At 41.4% G+C, this 17,419-nt stretch overlaps 1 protein-coding gene across 5 annotated transcripts in view; it reads right to left on the bottom strand.

Moving 5' to 3' along the window:
• Window positions 1–272: 272 nt before the first annotated feature.
• LOC131688790 (centrosome-associated protein CEP250) overlaps window positions 273–17,419 on the bottom strand; it is a 31,895-nt gene continuing 14,748 nt past the window's right edge. The window contains exons 5-8 of one of the 5 annotated variants that reach the window (XM_058973336.1): window positions 13,328–13,562; window positions 11,065–11,285; window positions 10,363–10,722; window positions 273–430 (exon numbers count right to left, since the gene is read on the bottom strand). In XM_058973336.1, the coding sequence (XP_058829319.1) occupies window positions 386–430; window positions 10,363–10,722; window positions 11,065–11,285; window positions 13,328–13,562 (861 nt within the window). In that variant the 3' untranslated portion in view covers window positions 273–385. Of the gene's footprint in view, window positions 431–2,349; window positions 3,606–10,362; window positions 10,723–10,894; window positions 10,985–11,064; window positions 11,286–13,327; window positions 13,563–17,419 lie in introns of those variants that run through there. The other 4 variants (XM_058973320.1, XM_058973312.1, XM_058973345.1 and 1 more) reach the window with 4 other exon arrangements.

The raw sequence follows: 17,419 nt of genomic DNA on the forward strand, positions 1-17,419 counted from the left end.
GAATGAATCTCGCATTCGCCGTAAACAAGAATAAGGGTGAATGTGTCAGTTGTAAATTCAAGTATCATTTGTTGAGGTTGTAACAGTACTGGAGCATGGCCATTCGATACCTGTTGTTGGAAGTGTCTTCGTTTATTCTTAAAGAAAGGATCGCTGTTCTATGACTAATTTTCAAGGATTTCATTCAAAGCAAACAAAAATCCATTCCTTTGTCCAATACATTTGTGGACAACGTATTTTTATTAACACAAAATACCTACTGGCAATGTAAATTGATAAATGTCAATTCATAGTTATTCTATTTACGAATAAAAGTATCTTATAGTACACCAACATTTACATGACTAATCTACTGTACATGAGCAGCAGAAGCGTCCGATGCTTGCTATTTCTTATTGAAAAAGCTCAAGCGTCGCCGGGGTACAGTGTTCTGAAATGGCATGAAAGTAGAAATGAGTACCAAAAGAATAGAAAAAAGAAGTAGTATAACGTTATAATTAGTCACAATTTGTAGTTCGCTTGTCGCCCCGCGTGCAATTTATGAGATGGTACAACACAAAACATGTATATAATTAGAGGTAGAAGTTTTGATAGTGGAATCAACCCATGCAAACACCACCACCATGGTCCGATAAATCCCAAATGAAAATCATTTTTTAGAGCATTAAGTGATTATTTTGATGTGATTGTAAAATTTAGAAGAACAGGTTCAAAAAAGTAGAAAATTCAAAGTCAAAGAAATAATACGTTGCAATTTTAACGATAATTCCACAATTTGCAACAACACTTTCAACCAAAACTACTCAATACTTCCCCTTTTAAATTTCTTGAATAAAACCTTCCATGAACTTAAGGTTCAACTGAGAAAGCTTTGAAAAGCGGCCATCTTGGAAAACGAAAAAAGCAGTTTTTTCTCACACCGTTGGAAAAATGCAAATGAGAATCAATCAGTGACACTCTATCAATGCCATAAATCCATTGATTCATATTCATATTTCCAATGGTGTTAGAAAAAAACTGCTTTTCTCGTTTTCCAAGATGGTCGCTTTTCCAAGGTTTCTCAGTTGAACCTTAAGTCTAGATCTTAAAAAACTTTCAAACTTTTCTTCCCAATAAGTATAAGTATTTTATCATATAGTTTATTAATTTCTTATAGATAAAATAGCAACGACACAAAAGGGGATGTGATAGATGAAAATTAGTAGGATTTGCTAGGTATGAAATATGGAAAGAAACGAAAAATCATTCTTTTGAGTGTGTGTGATTCTTACTTACGAAATCAAGTATGGTGGCCGGGTCGGCTGAACGCAGCATCAACAAAACCGACAATGGAAATTTTCACAATTTATATTTTGATGCAGTGAGACATTCAATTCCAAGGCTACATCAATATGTAATTAGGGTAACAAGAAAAGACATGACCCCCTTCGGCCTACCCTTGAGTCGATACCTAGTCCCACCAGGAATGTGTACTCTAAATTTGAACCAAATCGGACAAGTCTAGCTACCGTTAATTCGGTGCTTGAAATTACTATGGGATTTTTCGGCAATTTTCATGGAAAAAACCCACAAGTCCGCATTTTCACAGCTAGGTAGAATGTGACACGCCTTGCGTTCTCCAGAGGTTGCAGTCTGTTTTATTTATGCATGCACAATTACAAAAAAATAAGACTCTCAACTTCTGAGTTAACACCGATCAAAAACCTTAGGTCAATTTTGAAGAATAAAGTGCTGAATAAAGGAGCATCTCGAATAGAGTTAGACCGAGATCAATAAAAAAGAATTTAGTCAAACGTGGATTGAACAATTGTCAAAACAAGGTTGGGCCATGTACACGCAATGTAACTATGATGAATTAAATTTTACACACTTGTCTGAAAATATAATACATAATAAGTGCATTACATATTGGGCGTTATTCACACAGTTACGTCACCTAGTGACTAGAAGAATATTTCCTTCTAACCACTAGATTATTAGGACGTGACTGTGGTGTTGAGGCCTACTAATACAAAATAAGTCATGCAAACTCGGTAAATATATTGCTACCAAACTTGTATAATTTTGTTTGATGAAATTTCAAATTAAGGCGAAATACATTTTAAATAGCCAGAAATGTTGATTAGAACCTTTGTCTACAAAATGGAAAGAACAGAAATTCTACTAAACGTACACATTTAAATGTTACTCTAATGACCTTTTCGTTTTTGCATATTGCTACACCGGTGTGGTGTAAACCAGAGATCAACTTATTTCACCAAACTTTGAATGAATGTAACACCGACTACATCAGTGATATTAAAAAGAACTATAAACTAAACATATCTAAACACAAAATCTAAACACAGATTCCAGCATGGCATTCGATAGCATGATTCGGTTTATTTTCCAATACACACGAACATATAAACTACATAATAAAATTTATATCACAATATTCAAGGTTTTATTTAGTTATAGAGGTTCTAAAATATCAATCGGACGGCGACACTCTACGAACTACAACTGTTTAAATCGACTGTGGATGGATCTTGCTATACACTCAACCAAACACTAGCTACAACACACATCTGCTTAAACTAACAACACAACCCTTACGCCCCCCTCGGCACCCGAAAATCCACATAATGCAAATAAATACTGAAAATGAGTGCCGAAAAGCTTAGCCCGGCGAAAAAAACCAACATCGTATTCGTTCCTTCGTAACCAGGGGCCACTCTTCCACCGCTTTTTGCTTCGATTTCCTCCCGTTTCCCCACAGCAGGCTGCTGGCGACCAAACCTTTCCTTCTGCAGAATAGCGATTCGAAAAATTTCCGAAAACCGTTCCAACAGCGGCATACTCGTCAGCGTATTTAAACCCGTCGAACTGGTTACAACGTCATCGAACGGATCAATCAAATGTCTGTTGACCGGGTGATCGCGGGGTAGAATTTCACTTGGTCGCTCCAAACATTTCTGCTGAGCTAATGACTCGAACTTTGAGCAGGAACTATTGACGCCGGTTTCATCTGGGCAGATCGTGTCCATCGTTCGATAAACGATGGCTTCACCATTAATGTTTCTCAGCCGGTTGAACGATCTCCGTCGCTGCTCACGACTTTTACGTCGATGTCTATCTCTTCGATTGGTGCCAAGTTGCAGTACGACATCACTTGATTCGATATCCGTCGTAGTCGGATGCTTAGCACTAGTGATCGGACCGATCTCCTTCAACATACTGTTATTGTTGCTATCTTTCTTATCTCCACCGAAAACCACCACTTGAGCATTTTGTCTATCAGCTTTGGCACCAACATTCATCGAATTAATGTTAATAGTTCGGATTCGATCCGGTGTTCCATCGTACGAAAATCCTTCATATGGATCGCCGCTGTCCGGGCGGTCACTACTACTGTTCCCGCTACTCAATCGACGGTTCTGATCGAATCTGGTGGTCAGTTTTCGCCGATGCGGCGGAACGCGTTTAGCTTTCCGGGCACTGCAGGATTCTCGCTTCGATCTGACTGCAATTCGCGGTTGCTCACCCGGATCGGATAGGCGTCGGACTTTCGTGACGGGTGTGCTGTTGCTGCTGATTGCAATCTGTAGCCGTTTTGAATTTGGCTTTGAGAATGGAGAATAATTATTGTGAGTATTGAGTAGAAGGTATGATGGTGACACCTTACCCCATTATCATGCCATGTTGAAACAAACATTGATTGACGGTTCACATACGTTTAGATCCGACCCCTGATAGAGAGATAGGTTGATAACGCTTGCATTAAAAGAGAGACGAAGTTTAGCGATTTTACATGCGATTATACCGCCACCTGTTGCTGAGTCTACCAGCAAAACTTCAAGAAATATGAATAGGCTATATCAGAAGAAAATTTATGATAGTTATACTGCCCGTCTTGGGCCGGGAGGTCGGTGCGACCGGCTAGACGGTCAAAAAGAATTCGGCTAACATCTACATTGTCAAGAGCGAAAGCGCAACCGACCACCCAAATGTAGCAGCTGAAGGCGCTCGTCAGAGATGTCTTCCCTGCAAATCACAATCTTTTTGTGATCATGGACAACGAGACGTAGCTGACGATCGACAAGGCCTGAGAGGAGAACGGCTATTTCATGTCCCGAGCAAGAAGATTAACATGTTAGTATGTGTACCATACGAAATTCCCGAAGAAGGTCCTCTTGTGGCTGACCATCAGTGAGAACGGGATGACAAGGCCGGTCTTCTTTTCTTCGCAACTTGTGATCACCGGGAAAGGCTACAGCTCAAAGTGTTACCTGAATTTGCGGTCTTTATTAAGAAACACCACTCCAAGGACGATGTTGTGTTCTGACAGAATCTGGCTTAGCACACTATGCGAACCTGTCGTTGAAGGAAACGGAGCGCTTGAAGATCCTAGTCGTCTACCGCCCTTAGTGTAGATGGTTCGAGTTCGAGCCCTAGGAATTTAGGTCTGCTCCAAGTGACCTGGATAGGTTGGTGTTGGTGATCGGGCTTCTCATGAGCAGGGGACGGCTCCGAGTCCTGTGAAGATGAGCTTGTGCTGGGACATCCTTGCCTGTGTATTTCTGAAGTATATTTTAAGTAGTTTTAATGAGGGCAGAATTGCTACCAATGATCCTTCCAAGGATCGCGTCTAAGTATGATGATAACGGCAGCCCACCGTAAATAAAGGAGTCCGGCTCCGACACAAACTACATCAGCGGGGGTGCTCGACAGTAGGTTAGAAGCTAGCCTTGTCCTTTCGTTGAATACTCATAAGTCCGTCTAACTTATAATTGTAATCAACAGATTTCACTGTTGATGGGCGCACTATTGACGTTGTGTAGGGCGGTTCTACTGTTCTAGGTTGGATGAACGGGCACTGATGGTTCGAATAAGGTGTTTTCTGCTCTAGCAGTCTCATTTGATTGTCTGCAAATGTACTGCGAAGGTGAGATGGCGGTCCAACGTGATACCAGGAATTTGTTATTGACGGCGAATAGGAATAGATGCGTTTCCGAGTTGGACCGGTCTGCTAGTGGGTAGGTGATAGGTGATTATCCTCATTTCAGCAATCGATGTCCCCACCTCGACGATTATGTCATCGCCATAGACGAAGACTAACTTCCTCCGACAGGGAGGTAGTTCATGCTGACAAGGAACAGAGTTACGGCAAGAGTGAAACCTTATGGAACATCGATATCTTCAACACACGTTCCGGTTTGCAAACTGCGGACAACCACTCGGAAGGCACGTTTGTTGAGGTAGTCCTTGATTAGCTCCCAAGGTTTCTAATGACTCCCCAGCCAGCTAGCTACCGGAGAACCTTCTTGTGGTAGATTGTGTTGTATGCTTTAGCGATGTTTAGTATAGCTACGTTGGAAAACTGATTGTCCGCCAGGATGTGCGGGATGATTTCTCCAAAGGTTCCGGGATGGGCTTCAGTCCCTTCACCTTTGCGATAGGCGATCCTCCATAGTTTTCAAACAGACTATAGCAGGCAAGAAAGTCGCTTTGGTATGGGGTTTACAAAAGCCGTTGGTCAAAAGAATGGAATACAGATGTGGTTCAAACAGTTCAACAACACTCTTCTAGCCTCTGTAGAATAGAATAGCTAACGTCATCCAGTCCGACTGATTTGTTGTGCGTGGTAATGAGGGCCCCGTTAATTTTTTACCGGAGAATGTTCTGTCGAGTTCTTGCTCAAAGTCCGATGGAAAGGATATTGACATTCCTCGGAGTCTTCTACAGCGTGCTAAGAAAGTCGGTTGACCAACAGTGTCCTAGGGCAGGGAGCTGAAGTGTTTCCCGAATTCTTCGGCAATTCCCTGAGGTTCAACTTTTGTGGACCCGTTGACTACGAGAGAGAGAGAGAGAAGCCGAGTTTCCTTTTTTGCACTGAGGACCTTCACTCTTCTCCACAACTGGGCGGTTAAAGCATCGGGAGATATCTCTTGAAGAAATGAGGTCTTCGAAGCTTTTTTGGCCAAGTTTCATGATCTACGAAACTGTAGCCTTTTGTTCCTCCAAGGGATGATCAATGGGGGGTTTATTTCAGTATCATCTGGCGTGCTTTACGGTAACCCTTGCTTGACTGTTCTTCGCGTTCCACCAGTGTATGGTTCGACGTGGACGCTTGCCATTGTGCAGGAATAATACGCCTAAGCGGTTTAGGTCATTAACCCTTTCATGCCCTACTTTTGTTAGTGCATGTAGGATTTCAAAACTATTTTTTCTTGAAAGCTTTTTTTATAAAGATAGGTGCTACCCTTGCAGTGCTAGAAGCTGCTCAATTTTTACCGTCCAATGGTCAATACAATTCTCCTGGAATATTTAGAATAGTCCAACTGTATGGTAAACGTAGCCAAAGACAGTCTAAATTGATAAGGTTTATCAGTTTTCTATAATACTGAACCATAACGAAGATATATAAAAAAACATTTTCCGTCGTCAACCTACACTGTCCTTGGCAGCACTGCTCCTTCAGAATCAAATCCGACTAATTGCAATAACTTCAGTTCTAGAGCTGATCCTTGTAACTGTTAATGCTCAAATGAAAGGCAATAGCCACATTTTTTAGCCTTGCTTGTTTTTGTGAGCAAATCTTGCCTCAATCACAAGTTAGGTGTGTTTTCGTGGTTTGATGCGAGTCCTAGGCTCTCCTCATAGTCGTCTTCTAGCGAAGCTAACGTTTAAAGTTTAATAGCGTTGCTTTCTTCTATGACTTATGCGATTTAGGTTGGCTTGTATTTCGCTTCTGTCACATTCCCAAAGCTGATGATGAACTTTTCCCCCATCAACAATCAGCGGGTTTCAAGTTTTTCGTTCGAGTACTCAGCCTTTCTCCATAACGGTTTACGTTGGATTGCACTTCGATTTTTCAAATTGGATCACCAACATTTCGATGCTAGCATATTCACCAAATTGCTCCTGATAATCTTCACGGTTGTATTCAATTTTTGTTCCTAAGGAACACCGAAGCTCTCAGCTGTTGGAAGCTAAACCCTTCTTCAGTTTCAATATCGGCTTCAGATTACGGTTTACCACCAGCAGACCATCAATGTTCAAAATTAAAATCAAATGTTGAGCGGCTTCAAGCAGCGTCTGATCCTGTACGGGCGGCTCCAAATCAAAATCGTGATCTGCAATAACAGCCTCGTTTACAATGCTCGGTATCGCAGGCGTGGTGAGGCATGGTTTTTAACCAACCAGGAAAAATGATACTGATACTGCTATGGGAAAAATTGGTTCCGTAATTCGTAAGTTTCTCAAAAACTCTAAAAAATCATGAGCACCCATGATTTGCACTGTTTAACTTTTTTGAGATAGATCGTCATTGGCCAGCCTTAGTACTTTTTTCAGCGATTCCAACTCGTACGTCATAGCACGCAACCATTAGTCTCTCTCATCTCGAAGAGTTATCTGACCAAACGTTTCGAAGTCATCTAAGGACAGTGAGACCAGAAGTTCATTAGCAACGAACGGAATACTCCACTAACTTACCAGGTAAAGTGCACTGCAGATCGCTACGCCCCATTAACATTTGTCCTTCGAACACCTAGTGTTCTGACTGTGAAGGGAGTATCGATGCTATAGACACATCCATCACTTGACTGGATTCTTCTAGATGGTCCCTCAGCTGACCCCTGTTCCGAAAGGTCATAGCTACCGAGCTGTTCCTTGATATATAAGCTGGTTCGAAATTCCGTAAGGTGCAAAAGCATTCAAAGTTAACACGTTCCATCCATTTAACAACTTTTTTGAGGATAAATAATTGAAAATTATGAATAGATCTTAGATTAGTTAGTCTCTAGCTCTAACTCTTAAAACGAAAACACTATTTGTGTTTCTGAGAAAAGCCCTAGTCCTTCGTGATGTCTCGCAAGAAAAGTGCTGATTAAGCTGATGAGTTATTTTTTCTTTTTTTAGCGGGCTGATAGGACAGCAGAGCAGCAGCTAATAGCTTAGGGGATCTCAGTTCGCTTCGCGAGACAAAATTTGCAAAATCGGACAAAGTGGCAACTGTCTGCCAAGTAAACACCGGTTCTCAGGAGAGCTAAATTTTGCGCCTGTTTGTCTCGAAGTGTGTAACGTCAAGTGCTCTATTTTGTCTAATCCAATGTATCTTGCTCCTAGCAATGCGCGCTAAGTCGTCAGTGATGCAATTAAAATTTCGCATTGATTCCGCTTGTCTTCTTCCTGATCTCCTCTTGGGTCCCCCAGGTCTGAAGCCGATTAATCGACTATTAAGTAAATCAGAGAGCGCTGGTAACCGTAATGTTCATGAATACTAATTTCCCTGAAACTATTCTGCCAGTTTTTACTCGCATTATAGTTTTGTTAGATAATCAGAAATAATTTAAAGCTTTAATATATTGAAACTAAGTCGCAGAGAACAGACATACAGGTTTGAACAAACAAGTTTAAAATACTTGTTTTGCCATTTGAACAAATATCCGCACTAAAACACCATACTGGCATATCCCAATATACTTATAACGGTCACTTGGGCATAAATTCAGTAAAACTCACGCACTAAACGGTATAACGACAGGACCCCTTCTGGTGGTAAAAGTTACCTTTACATGCGCCGTAAATTTTGTAATCAACTTTTACGCTTGAGATTAACGTCTGTTCTCTATGCCTTATTTGATGTTGTTGCTTTTCAGTTTTGCAAAACCCGGAGGGAACTTGGCCTTAATCCCACCCACACTCTATCATCGATGTTTCGTGACCCAGTCCGCGTGATTCCAGCGCCAACGATACGTCGTGGCTGGTGGTATGCGGTCGTACGCTAGCCCCAACGAGGTCCGCGGAGCAGAGAGATCGATCCAGGACTGAAGAGTATTGGCATCGAGCATAGATGAAGCTCCGTTATTAGGTAGAAGAGCGTTGCAGACTTTCACGACTTTAGCAATTTGGTTGTCCCGTTAGTCGCTTCTTTCAGACCTTCACAGCGGCCGATGGGCGTTAAAATCCCTACCAAAACGGAGTTTCTAGTGTATCTCTCTATAATGTTTATTGACATCTGCTCGTTTCCGTTTGAATTGACAGCCTTTGTCCGTCGGGGTTTGTGTTGGAATGACATTTCAAATTGGGTTAAACTCTCCGGTAAACTTTCCGATGCTAGAATATTCACAAAACTGCAACTGTTCATCTTCATGGACGTATTCAATTTTCGTTCCCAAAAAAATGCCGCAACTCCCAACTTTTGGACAGAAGTTAAAACCTTCTTCAGTCACATTGTGGACATTAGGGTTGTGGCCTAACACCAGTAGATCATTAAAGTTCCAAATTAAAATCAATTCTCATCCATTCTCCATCTTCGCGTACAGACAGTAATCGTGCCTTAGCTATTTGAAAGTCAAGCTCGAGAATTATTTAATTATTCGAATGTTCTAGCATCTAGATGACCGTTTCCAATCATAGTTTTTTCAAGAAGTAACAGGTTTCGCGAACACGCGAAATAAAGAATCGTTTCCTTCAAGCAATCATGGAGATACGCAGTACGAACATACATCACATGTAAATGATGTCGCATATGTACGCCGATCGCCAAAACAGGCCGATTTTAGCCAGTCGATCTACAAGCGCGTAAGATTCTCCATACTTATGTCCTTCCTTCTAGAGGCATCCCTTTGCTACCGGACAGGCTTTACATCGAACTTTCATCTTCTTTCAGTCGGAACATTAGAGGGACCAAAATAATGCCCGAACCTATCTTATGCAAACTACTGGCAGTTATATTTGCTTCTTGTACTTGAAGTGGATTTGAGCATTGATTTGTTCGGTCCTTTGCCACTACTCAATAAAATGCCTTTTTTGGATCCACTCAGATCATCTTGCTATACATACTAACAACAACGATGTTTCTCGCTAAAGTTTGATGATTTTTGGAAACTCCAATCCGTTTTAGAATTGGGTTGAGCGGCTCGAAATAGTGTCCGATCCGGAACGGACGAACTGAGAACTTTATAGAACACCCACATGCATTTGAGCTGTTTCACATTTTTGAGGAAAGGTTGTCATTAGTCAGACAGTTTTTCTTCGAGAAGATCTTTAGCAACCAATATAGATGATGGTCCGGAATGCCGAAAGTTGTGACGGCATTCAGGATTTAACAAGTGCCATCCATTTAACACCTTTGTCAAGGATGGAATATTAGCTTTACTTGCTAAAACTGGTAACCCGCTCCTTTAGAAGAGAACTGAACTTATTTCGTTATCATAGGGGAACAACTTACCAAATTACGCGACATTTCCTCTTGAAATGATACATTGAATTGTTAGAGCTACATAAATGAACACATACACATTAAACATACACTTCTAGATACCATCCACAGCGAACTTAAATATAGAAAGGAAAAAACTTTTTATCATCTACCTCGTCTTTGCTCAGCGGATTATTCAAACCGGATGAGCTAATCATTTGGAAGAACTTCTTGGGCGTCCTCCGCCGGGTATTCATTTCAGCAAGGGCCATGCTACTACCGCCCGCAGCACCGACGTTACTTTTGCGGCCACCAAGACTCCACCGGCTACCCAGTGTGCCGCCATTGGAGCTATCTTTCAGAATTTCTTTGTACTGGAAGTCGTTGGTCGGTAGGGAACCTCCGAACGAGAGGCGCCCACCCTTTTTACTGGGTGTTGGAGGTCCAGGACGTTTATAGGTTGTCTGACCATCGGCTTTTCTGCGTGAAATCAAGCTAGTGCTGCTATCGTCCAGTATTCCCGATGCGGAGTCCTGAAACAACCACCAATTTTACTATTAACATTAAACAAGCAGAACGTCACAGATTACAAGTATTTGTTGCAGTACGGAAACACCAATCATGTTATTTGAAAACGACACTACAAACGATAAACATCCCCTTCTCATACACACGAACACACACACAACTAAACTCCAACTTAACTCTTCCGATTCGGGCGCTTCTCAATCACTTATTCTGCTCGTCTAAAACCTCATGCGTTACCCTGATTCGCGGGTGCTTAACATCAACCTTCTACAACACGAGAAAACAGATCGTGTAAGTAATAGAGAGAAACAGCCCGCTGCGTACATCATCCCAACGACTGCACCTACCCTGTTATCGTCGTCAGCGAATTCACCACCGCCAGGCAGCAGTGAATAGTTGGATTTTAAATGCGGTAGAACCATGGAATTGCGTTGCTCCAGCTCCAACGGATGAATGGAGTCTCGTCCAGTGAACCTCGGTGATGATGACTTTTTCTCTGTTTGCGTGTCGGTCAGGTAGGTTTGGTTCAAAACCTGCCCTTCCTCATCTTCCATTTTGAAATCGGAACCTGTAGGAATAGACAATCTTAGTAAATGTGCTTTTTTCAGGGTGTACCTCTGTTGGCATAATGGTTGTTTGACATAGCGAAGAAATTTTGGATATTTGACCACCGACGGCTTTGCGATATTGAGGCTAGTTTTAGGTGGCTTTAACAAGAAGATAATCAATCTACCTCACCCCACAAACTTCGTGACAACTTCAATATGATCATATAGATCACCCGTGAAATTTGTCTAGACTTGTCCCTCTGTTAGGGTGCATACAGAGTGGCAGCGAGAAGCTGAGCAGGGGCTGGGACTGACAGTAGGATACGAGATGCGAGAAACCTGCTTGCAGCATATCACATGGAGCCTGTCACAGTAAAAGCATACGGTCGGCGCAGATCCGCTCGGCTTTCACTCTGACATCATCCCTTTGGTTTGCAGCAAGCAGGTTTCGCGCATCTCGCACTCTAATGTCAGTTCCAGCCCCAGCTCAGCTTCTCACCGCCACTCTGTAAGCACCCTTAGAGATCCCTGCAGTTAGTTTGCATGTGGAATGTAATCACTAATTCCCACGACAATCCCTCGTCGTTTCATCTGCCAATCGTAATGACTCTTGCTGACGGGTCAAGGACTCCGAAAAAATCGATGTTTCGTATGACCTCACACGAAATATTGATTGGAAGATCTACGCGTCCGCGATATTCGGCAAAATCGAGTCCACACAAGAGCTTTCTTCGGAGGAAGAGTGCGGGATCTTGGCTGGTTTAATTCTCGACAGCGCGATTCAAGTTAATATTAAACGTGTGCTAGATGCGAATTCTCGCGAACGGTCTCCCAACCCGTGGTGGGACTAAAGGTGCTCAGACGTGTACGCGAAGAAGGCAGCCGCGTACAAAATTCACCTGAACATCGCGTTACTCGCTAGCTATCGACAATATGCGACGATAGAAACACGAATGAAAAAGTTGATGAAACATAGTTACTGGCGCAGGTTCGTTGACGGATTAACGAGAAAAAACATCGATGAACATTCTTTGGGGTACGGCCCGAGGTATGCGGAACCGAAACAGGTTTGTCCGAATTCTACCCTGGAACAGAAGATCTACCGCGCCACTTCCCCCCGCGCGATAACACGAACGAAGCAACTTTTTCGGTGATGGAGTGGTCACTTGCTCTCTTATCATGTAACAAGAACGTTCCCATGACCAGATAGAATCAAACTCAACTTTTTGAAGAATCTGCCAGACTTTGACAAGAGAGGCTTGTTGAATTTATTTAATAAGTTTAATGAAGGTAACATTGCACCTCATGACTGAAGGCAAGTGAAGGTCATCACCAATCTAAAACCAATCTCCGGCCACAGCTCGTATCGGCCGATTGAAATGCTGTCCTGTATCCGGAAGTTGTTCGAGAAAATGATCTTGTCTCGTCTCAACAATTAGTTCGAAGTGAATAGCTTACCGCCAGATACACAATTTGGCTTCCGCAATGGCAAATTTTCCGAGCGATTGTCGCGTAGCCCTCAGCAGAAATTTAAAGGCCCCTAACCCTTTTGAACAGAAAGAATTTTACAGCCAACCTACAGACATTTCTAGATAATTATTGTAATGATGGCGTACTAAAAATATTGTGTTGTTTCCTCTTTGTTTGCTTTAGCTATTCCCTATCCACATGGTACTGACTAGCAATGATAAGCAGTGTAGAAAGGTGTTAAAACCATCAGGTATTCATGGAGATTTTTAACATTAGTTATATTGAGTGCTATCAACTCCAACACATCCAAACTTATTACTGATTCGTAAGTGCCGCCTAATTATATTAAAAGGCAAAAGTCACCTATAAATTTAGTAAATTCTCCAACGAAAAAGTCGGCAAGATTGAAACTTTAGTATAAAATCCGATATGTAAACAAATAAAGTAAAATCCGAAACTTAAAACGGTAACTAAACGATCATAGTTATTTGTTGAATCATTTTGTTATAAAATCAAATGCCACCATGTCAAACGACTTATTTATGCCAAATTGGATACACACCGTTATCAAGGCAAAACTGTTGATACTTACGAAGATGATTGGGAACCACAGGATGAGGCGGACACAGAGACTTACGTGCATCTTCGATCCGATTCTCCGATTTAGCGTATTCGATTTGTCTCGTCAGTTTATCATTTTCAACTTTCAAAATGCTCATTTGCTGATGAATCTTCTTAATTTCATACTGCATCTTATTCTTCAGCTCCAAACAGTCCTTTTCGTGGCTTGCTCTTAATTTTTGCATCTCGTCGTTGTATAACGTTTTCTGGAAATAAATTAAGGTTCGGATCAAAAACAAAAAATCGGAAAAATTCGATTTACGAAAAACTGGCACACCTAGTCCAAATATCGTAATAAAGAAAATTGCCGTGCGAATCGCTTGACATTTTTACCATTGTACGGGTCATTTAAACTAATTAGGCTAACTCTAGGAACCAATAAATCATATTTTAATAATGCTTTCCTTAATAGAAAAAAAATCCCGCCGAATTATCATGCTAAACTAAACCATGGGGCTGACAAAATCAGACGATCACTGTAATCATTACACAGTAACTGTTGAGAGATGATAGAATGAAAATTTGACACAGGAAACATATTGTGTAATAGATACATCGCAGTAGGTTACAAATTACGTCTGTCACATTTATCGTCCGGTTTTGTTATTATTTTTTCCCAAACACCACCCAAAGCAGCGCGCCACCGTGAATCACGTGCCAACCGCTTCAGATCATCCAGTTGTTTTTAAAACAGAACAAAATGTTTTCCAATGCGTTGCACCGATTACCGAAAACACTGAATTTCGGTTGCTCGCGCTATTCAACCGAAATTTATATACACTGTATATGTATAAAAGAATGTGCCTAATTGCTCCGGTGATTATTCAACCTAAATTGACCCAGCAAGTGACAGTGTGTAGTTTGAAACTTTCAAATCCGCGCCTTCCCCCTCCCCAGTCAGCATGAGGATTGCCCTCGATCTTCATCTGTTGTCGGCGGTATCGTTCACGATCACGATAATGGTGACCAACCTGATCGAGAACATTTCGGCAGCCTCTCATCAAGTGATACCGTACAACCAGTTCCGAGAATCGGAAGACTATGCCGATGGTGCGCATCATCTAGTCAAACGGGACAGTGACTGCGGCGGATACGTTCTGGTGGAGAAAGTGTTCCACGTCTGTACGCCGCACAGGAGTGTAATTAAGGTGTTGAAGAAGAACAGTAACAATAACAGCAACGACTATGTTACAAACGATGTTCCCGTGGACGTTCCGCTGAACTACAGGCGCCTTGAACCACGGCAACTTTCACGCGGTATGGTGTCGTATGACGGGTTGGATCTAGATTCTCCCGAGGATGAATGAAACGTGGAGGTAGATTAAGTACTATAGTGTTGTGTTAAATAAAAATTATAAAAGAAGATTGTGTTTATTTGTCAGATCGTGATGATGTTTACCGTTGGTATTTTTAAATGATATTGAGCGAAGTGTTTGAAAAAGTTGTGTAGTTGTGTCAACTGCAAGATCGAAAACGACACTATTTTTTCAAGGACTATTTTCCGTCTAATCATCGATGCTAAAAATGCAATTTCACATCTTGACCCTAAATATATACCCATCAACACTTAAACCAGGAAGACATGGTGCTAGATCGGGGATTTTTCACCTATGACCAGAGCTGCTAATTTTTGACAGGTTTGTTTGCTCCTGAAGGAGGAACAAATTCAAAATCGTGGCCTACTATGTTCAAGGCGCAGTTGTTAGTTGGATCATTCATTAAAACAGCCCAGTCCAATTTCCATTTATTGTCAATTTGATTGGCCCTGTGAATATCTCTGTACTGGAATACTGACAGTTTTTTAAGAAAAAAAAAACCCTGGACATACTTCACACTGTTCATGTGCATGCTTGGAAATGCTAAAGATGGCAGTATTTAACCCGAAGACTGCATATCAAGATGACTGGCAACTCTGTCCAGAATCCGGACACAGTAACAGCAACGCCACTTGCGGGTAAAGGTGGTACTTTCCATAGTGATGCACACACACATATACATTTTTACATTAAGCTTCCTACCTTCTTCCAATAGAGGCGCTGTATCCTCTGTCGCTTCTCGTTTGTATGGGGTAAGGAAAGAGATATCAGTCTTCTTAATATGTAGTCTTCGATTTAACCTAAACTAATTGCTATAGAGTAGATGAGAGTTTTGCATCAATTTGAAATGAAGGTGTTCGGTTTTGAGCATCAGCATGGGTATGATGACCGTACAATTCGTAGTTGCTACTCCGTGATTGACAAGAACAAGCGAAATTGCACAGAGAATCAACGAATGGGGCCTGGGAGTAGCAATCCATCCTCAATGTGCACGTTTCGAGAGTTCTATACTTTGAAATGCCAATAACAGCGCCGGCCACGTCCTTACAGTCATCGGGGAAAGGAAGGAATGTTAGTGCAACAAACGTTGTTATGGAGACCGTGTAACCTCTGCATATCCACGTTTGCCACGGGAAGGAGTTTTTGTTAGTAGGATGGGGTAAATAGTTACACAAATCTGGATTCACCTTGATAAGTGATACGATCTATGCAACTCTCAGCAGTGTTATCATGTGTTTATTGCTCTGGGCAGCCGGCTGCCGAGAATTTGATAGATTTAACGTTGATTGAATAAATTTGCTCGGTTTGTAAAAACAGCATCTTCAGCTTCCGACAGCCGGGAGTGTTGCATATTCTTAATTGAGTCAAACGGAAAGTGAACGATTTTATTATTATTCTTTGCTTGATTCCGGCGATACACAGCATTCCAAAAACAATACAATATAATGAAAAGCGATTACTTTTAGTGTCTCCACACATTTGTCGATATAAGGTTTCGTAATACATGAATTATTTATCGTGTATAAATTTTGGTATTATTATTCATGACAAATTTGGACTGGCTTCTTTTTTCGCGGGCGATTGATTCTTGTGTTATAATAATTCGCGCGCGATGTTATGCTATCTAAGACGCATTTTAAACGGTATAAAAAAGGCCAACCGCAACACCTGAAACGACTAACTTTGTATGTTAGATATACAACCGATGACATGGGCTCTTTTTTACGCCCGCCGCCAGAACAAGACTGAAAACAATAAGAACGAAATGAAACCAACTTGTCACCTTTTGCGTCTACAATCAAGCTACAATATTCCATACTCCTAGATAAATATGGTTAACGAGACAGTAATATAGTGAATTGAGTTCTTGTCGCCCGGTCTCACGAACACTTTTGCAGCTTCCTGGTTGAAAACAATCCCATTTGCTTTGCCGTCATTTTTTATTATAAAAATGAAGGTGTTCGGTTTTGTCATAAAAATTCTACCAACTTTATTTCTTTAGATTTATTTGACACGGCGTGAGCCGTAGATCTTTTAAGTTTTTACAATAAGTAAAACTAAAAAATACTAAGAATTTCTGTCTACCAGATATTGCACACGTAGTTTGCTGCTGCGTGTTGAGATCCTTTTCCTTGACGGTGAGGCATTCGTTGCCTTATCCGTCGCAGCTTGGGGGTAATTCAGTCTGCTTTCTCTCGCATTATCGTTTACGTTCATGTTATCATCGGTACTGATTTCTTGCTGTTCACAGTCAGAGGTTCTTATTTGATATCTTGTTCTTACGGGTCGCTGTTGTGAATCCGTCCTCATCGGTATTTGCTTCTTTATTGGTGATGCTAGTTGTTGGTTTGGGAGCGGTTGTCGTGGTTGTTGCCCATTTATTAATAGTTATTTTGGTCGTTGTTTTTGGATTATCTGTAAGTGTCGGCGACTGCTTGTTAGGGTTGGCTGTAGTAGATGAGTTTTGACTAGTTTTTTCGTAGTGGGCTGCTTGTTTACAGAATTGGCATGTATGTGTCTACCCGGGATATGTGATCAGCGTTGTTTGCTTATAGGTTACGTCATGCTTCGATGATTTTCATTCGATAGTCATGTAAAAGGATATTGGTTTAGTCACTCGCATCCTTACGATAAGAACTCCGTTGGGAATACCGGTGAATAATTTTCTCCAAGTGTCATTCGTAATAGATTCCACTTCCCCATACTGCGACATAATTCGTTTGATGTAATCTTCTTTAGTGTGCGGT

The sequence above is a fragment of the Topomyia yanbarensis genome, chromosome 1 (assembly GCF_030247195.1).
Source record: "Topomyia yanbarensis strain Yona2022 chromosome 1, ASM3024719v1, whole genome shotgun sequence".
NCBI classification, from domain to species: Eukaryota; Metazoa; Arthropoda; class Insecta; order Diptera; family Culicidae; genus Topomyia; species Topomyia yanbarensis.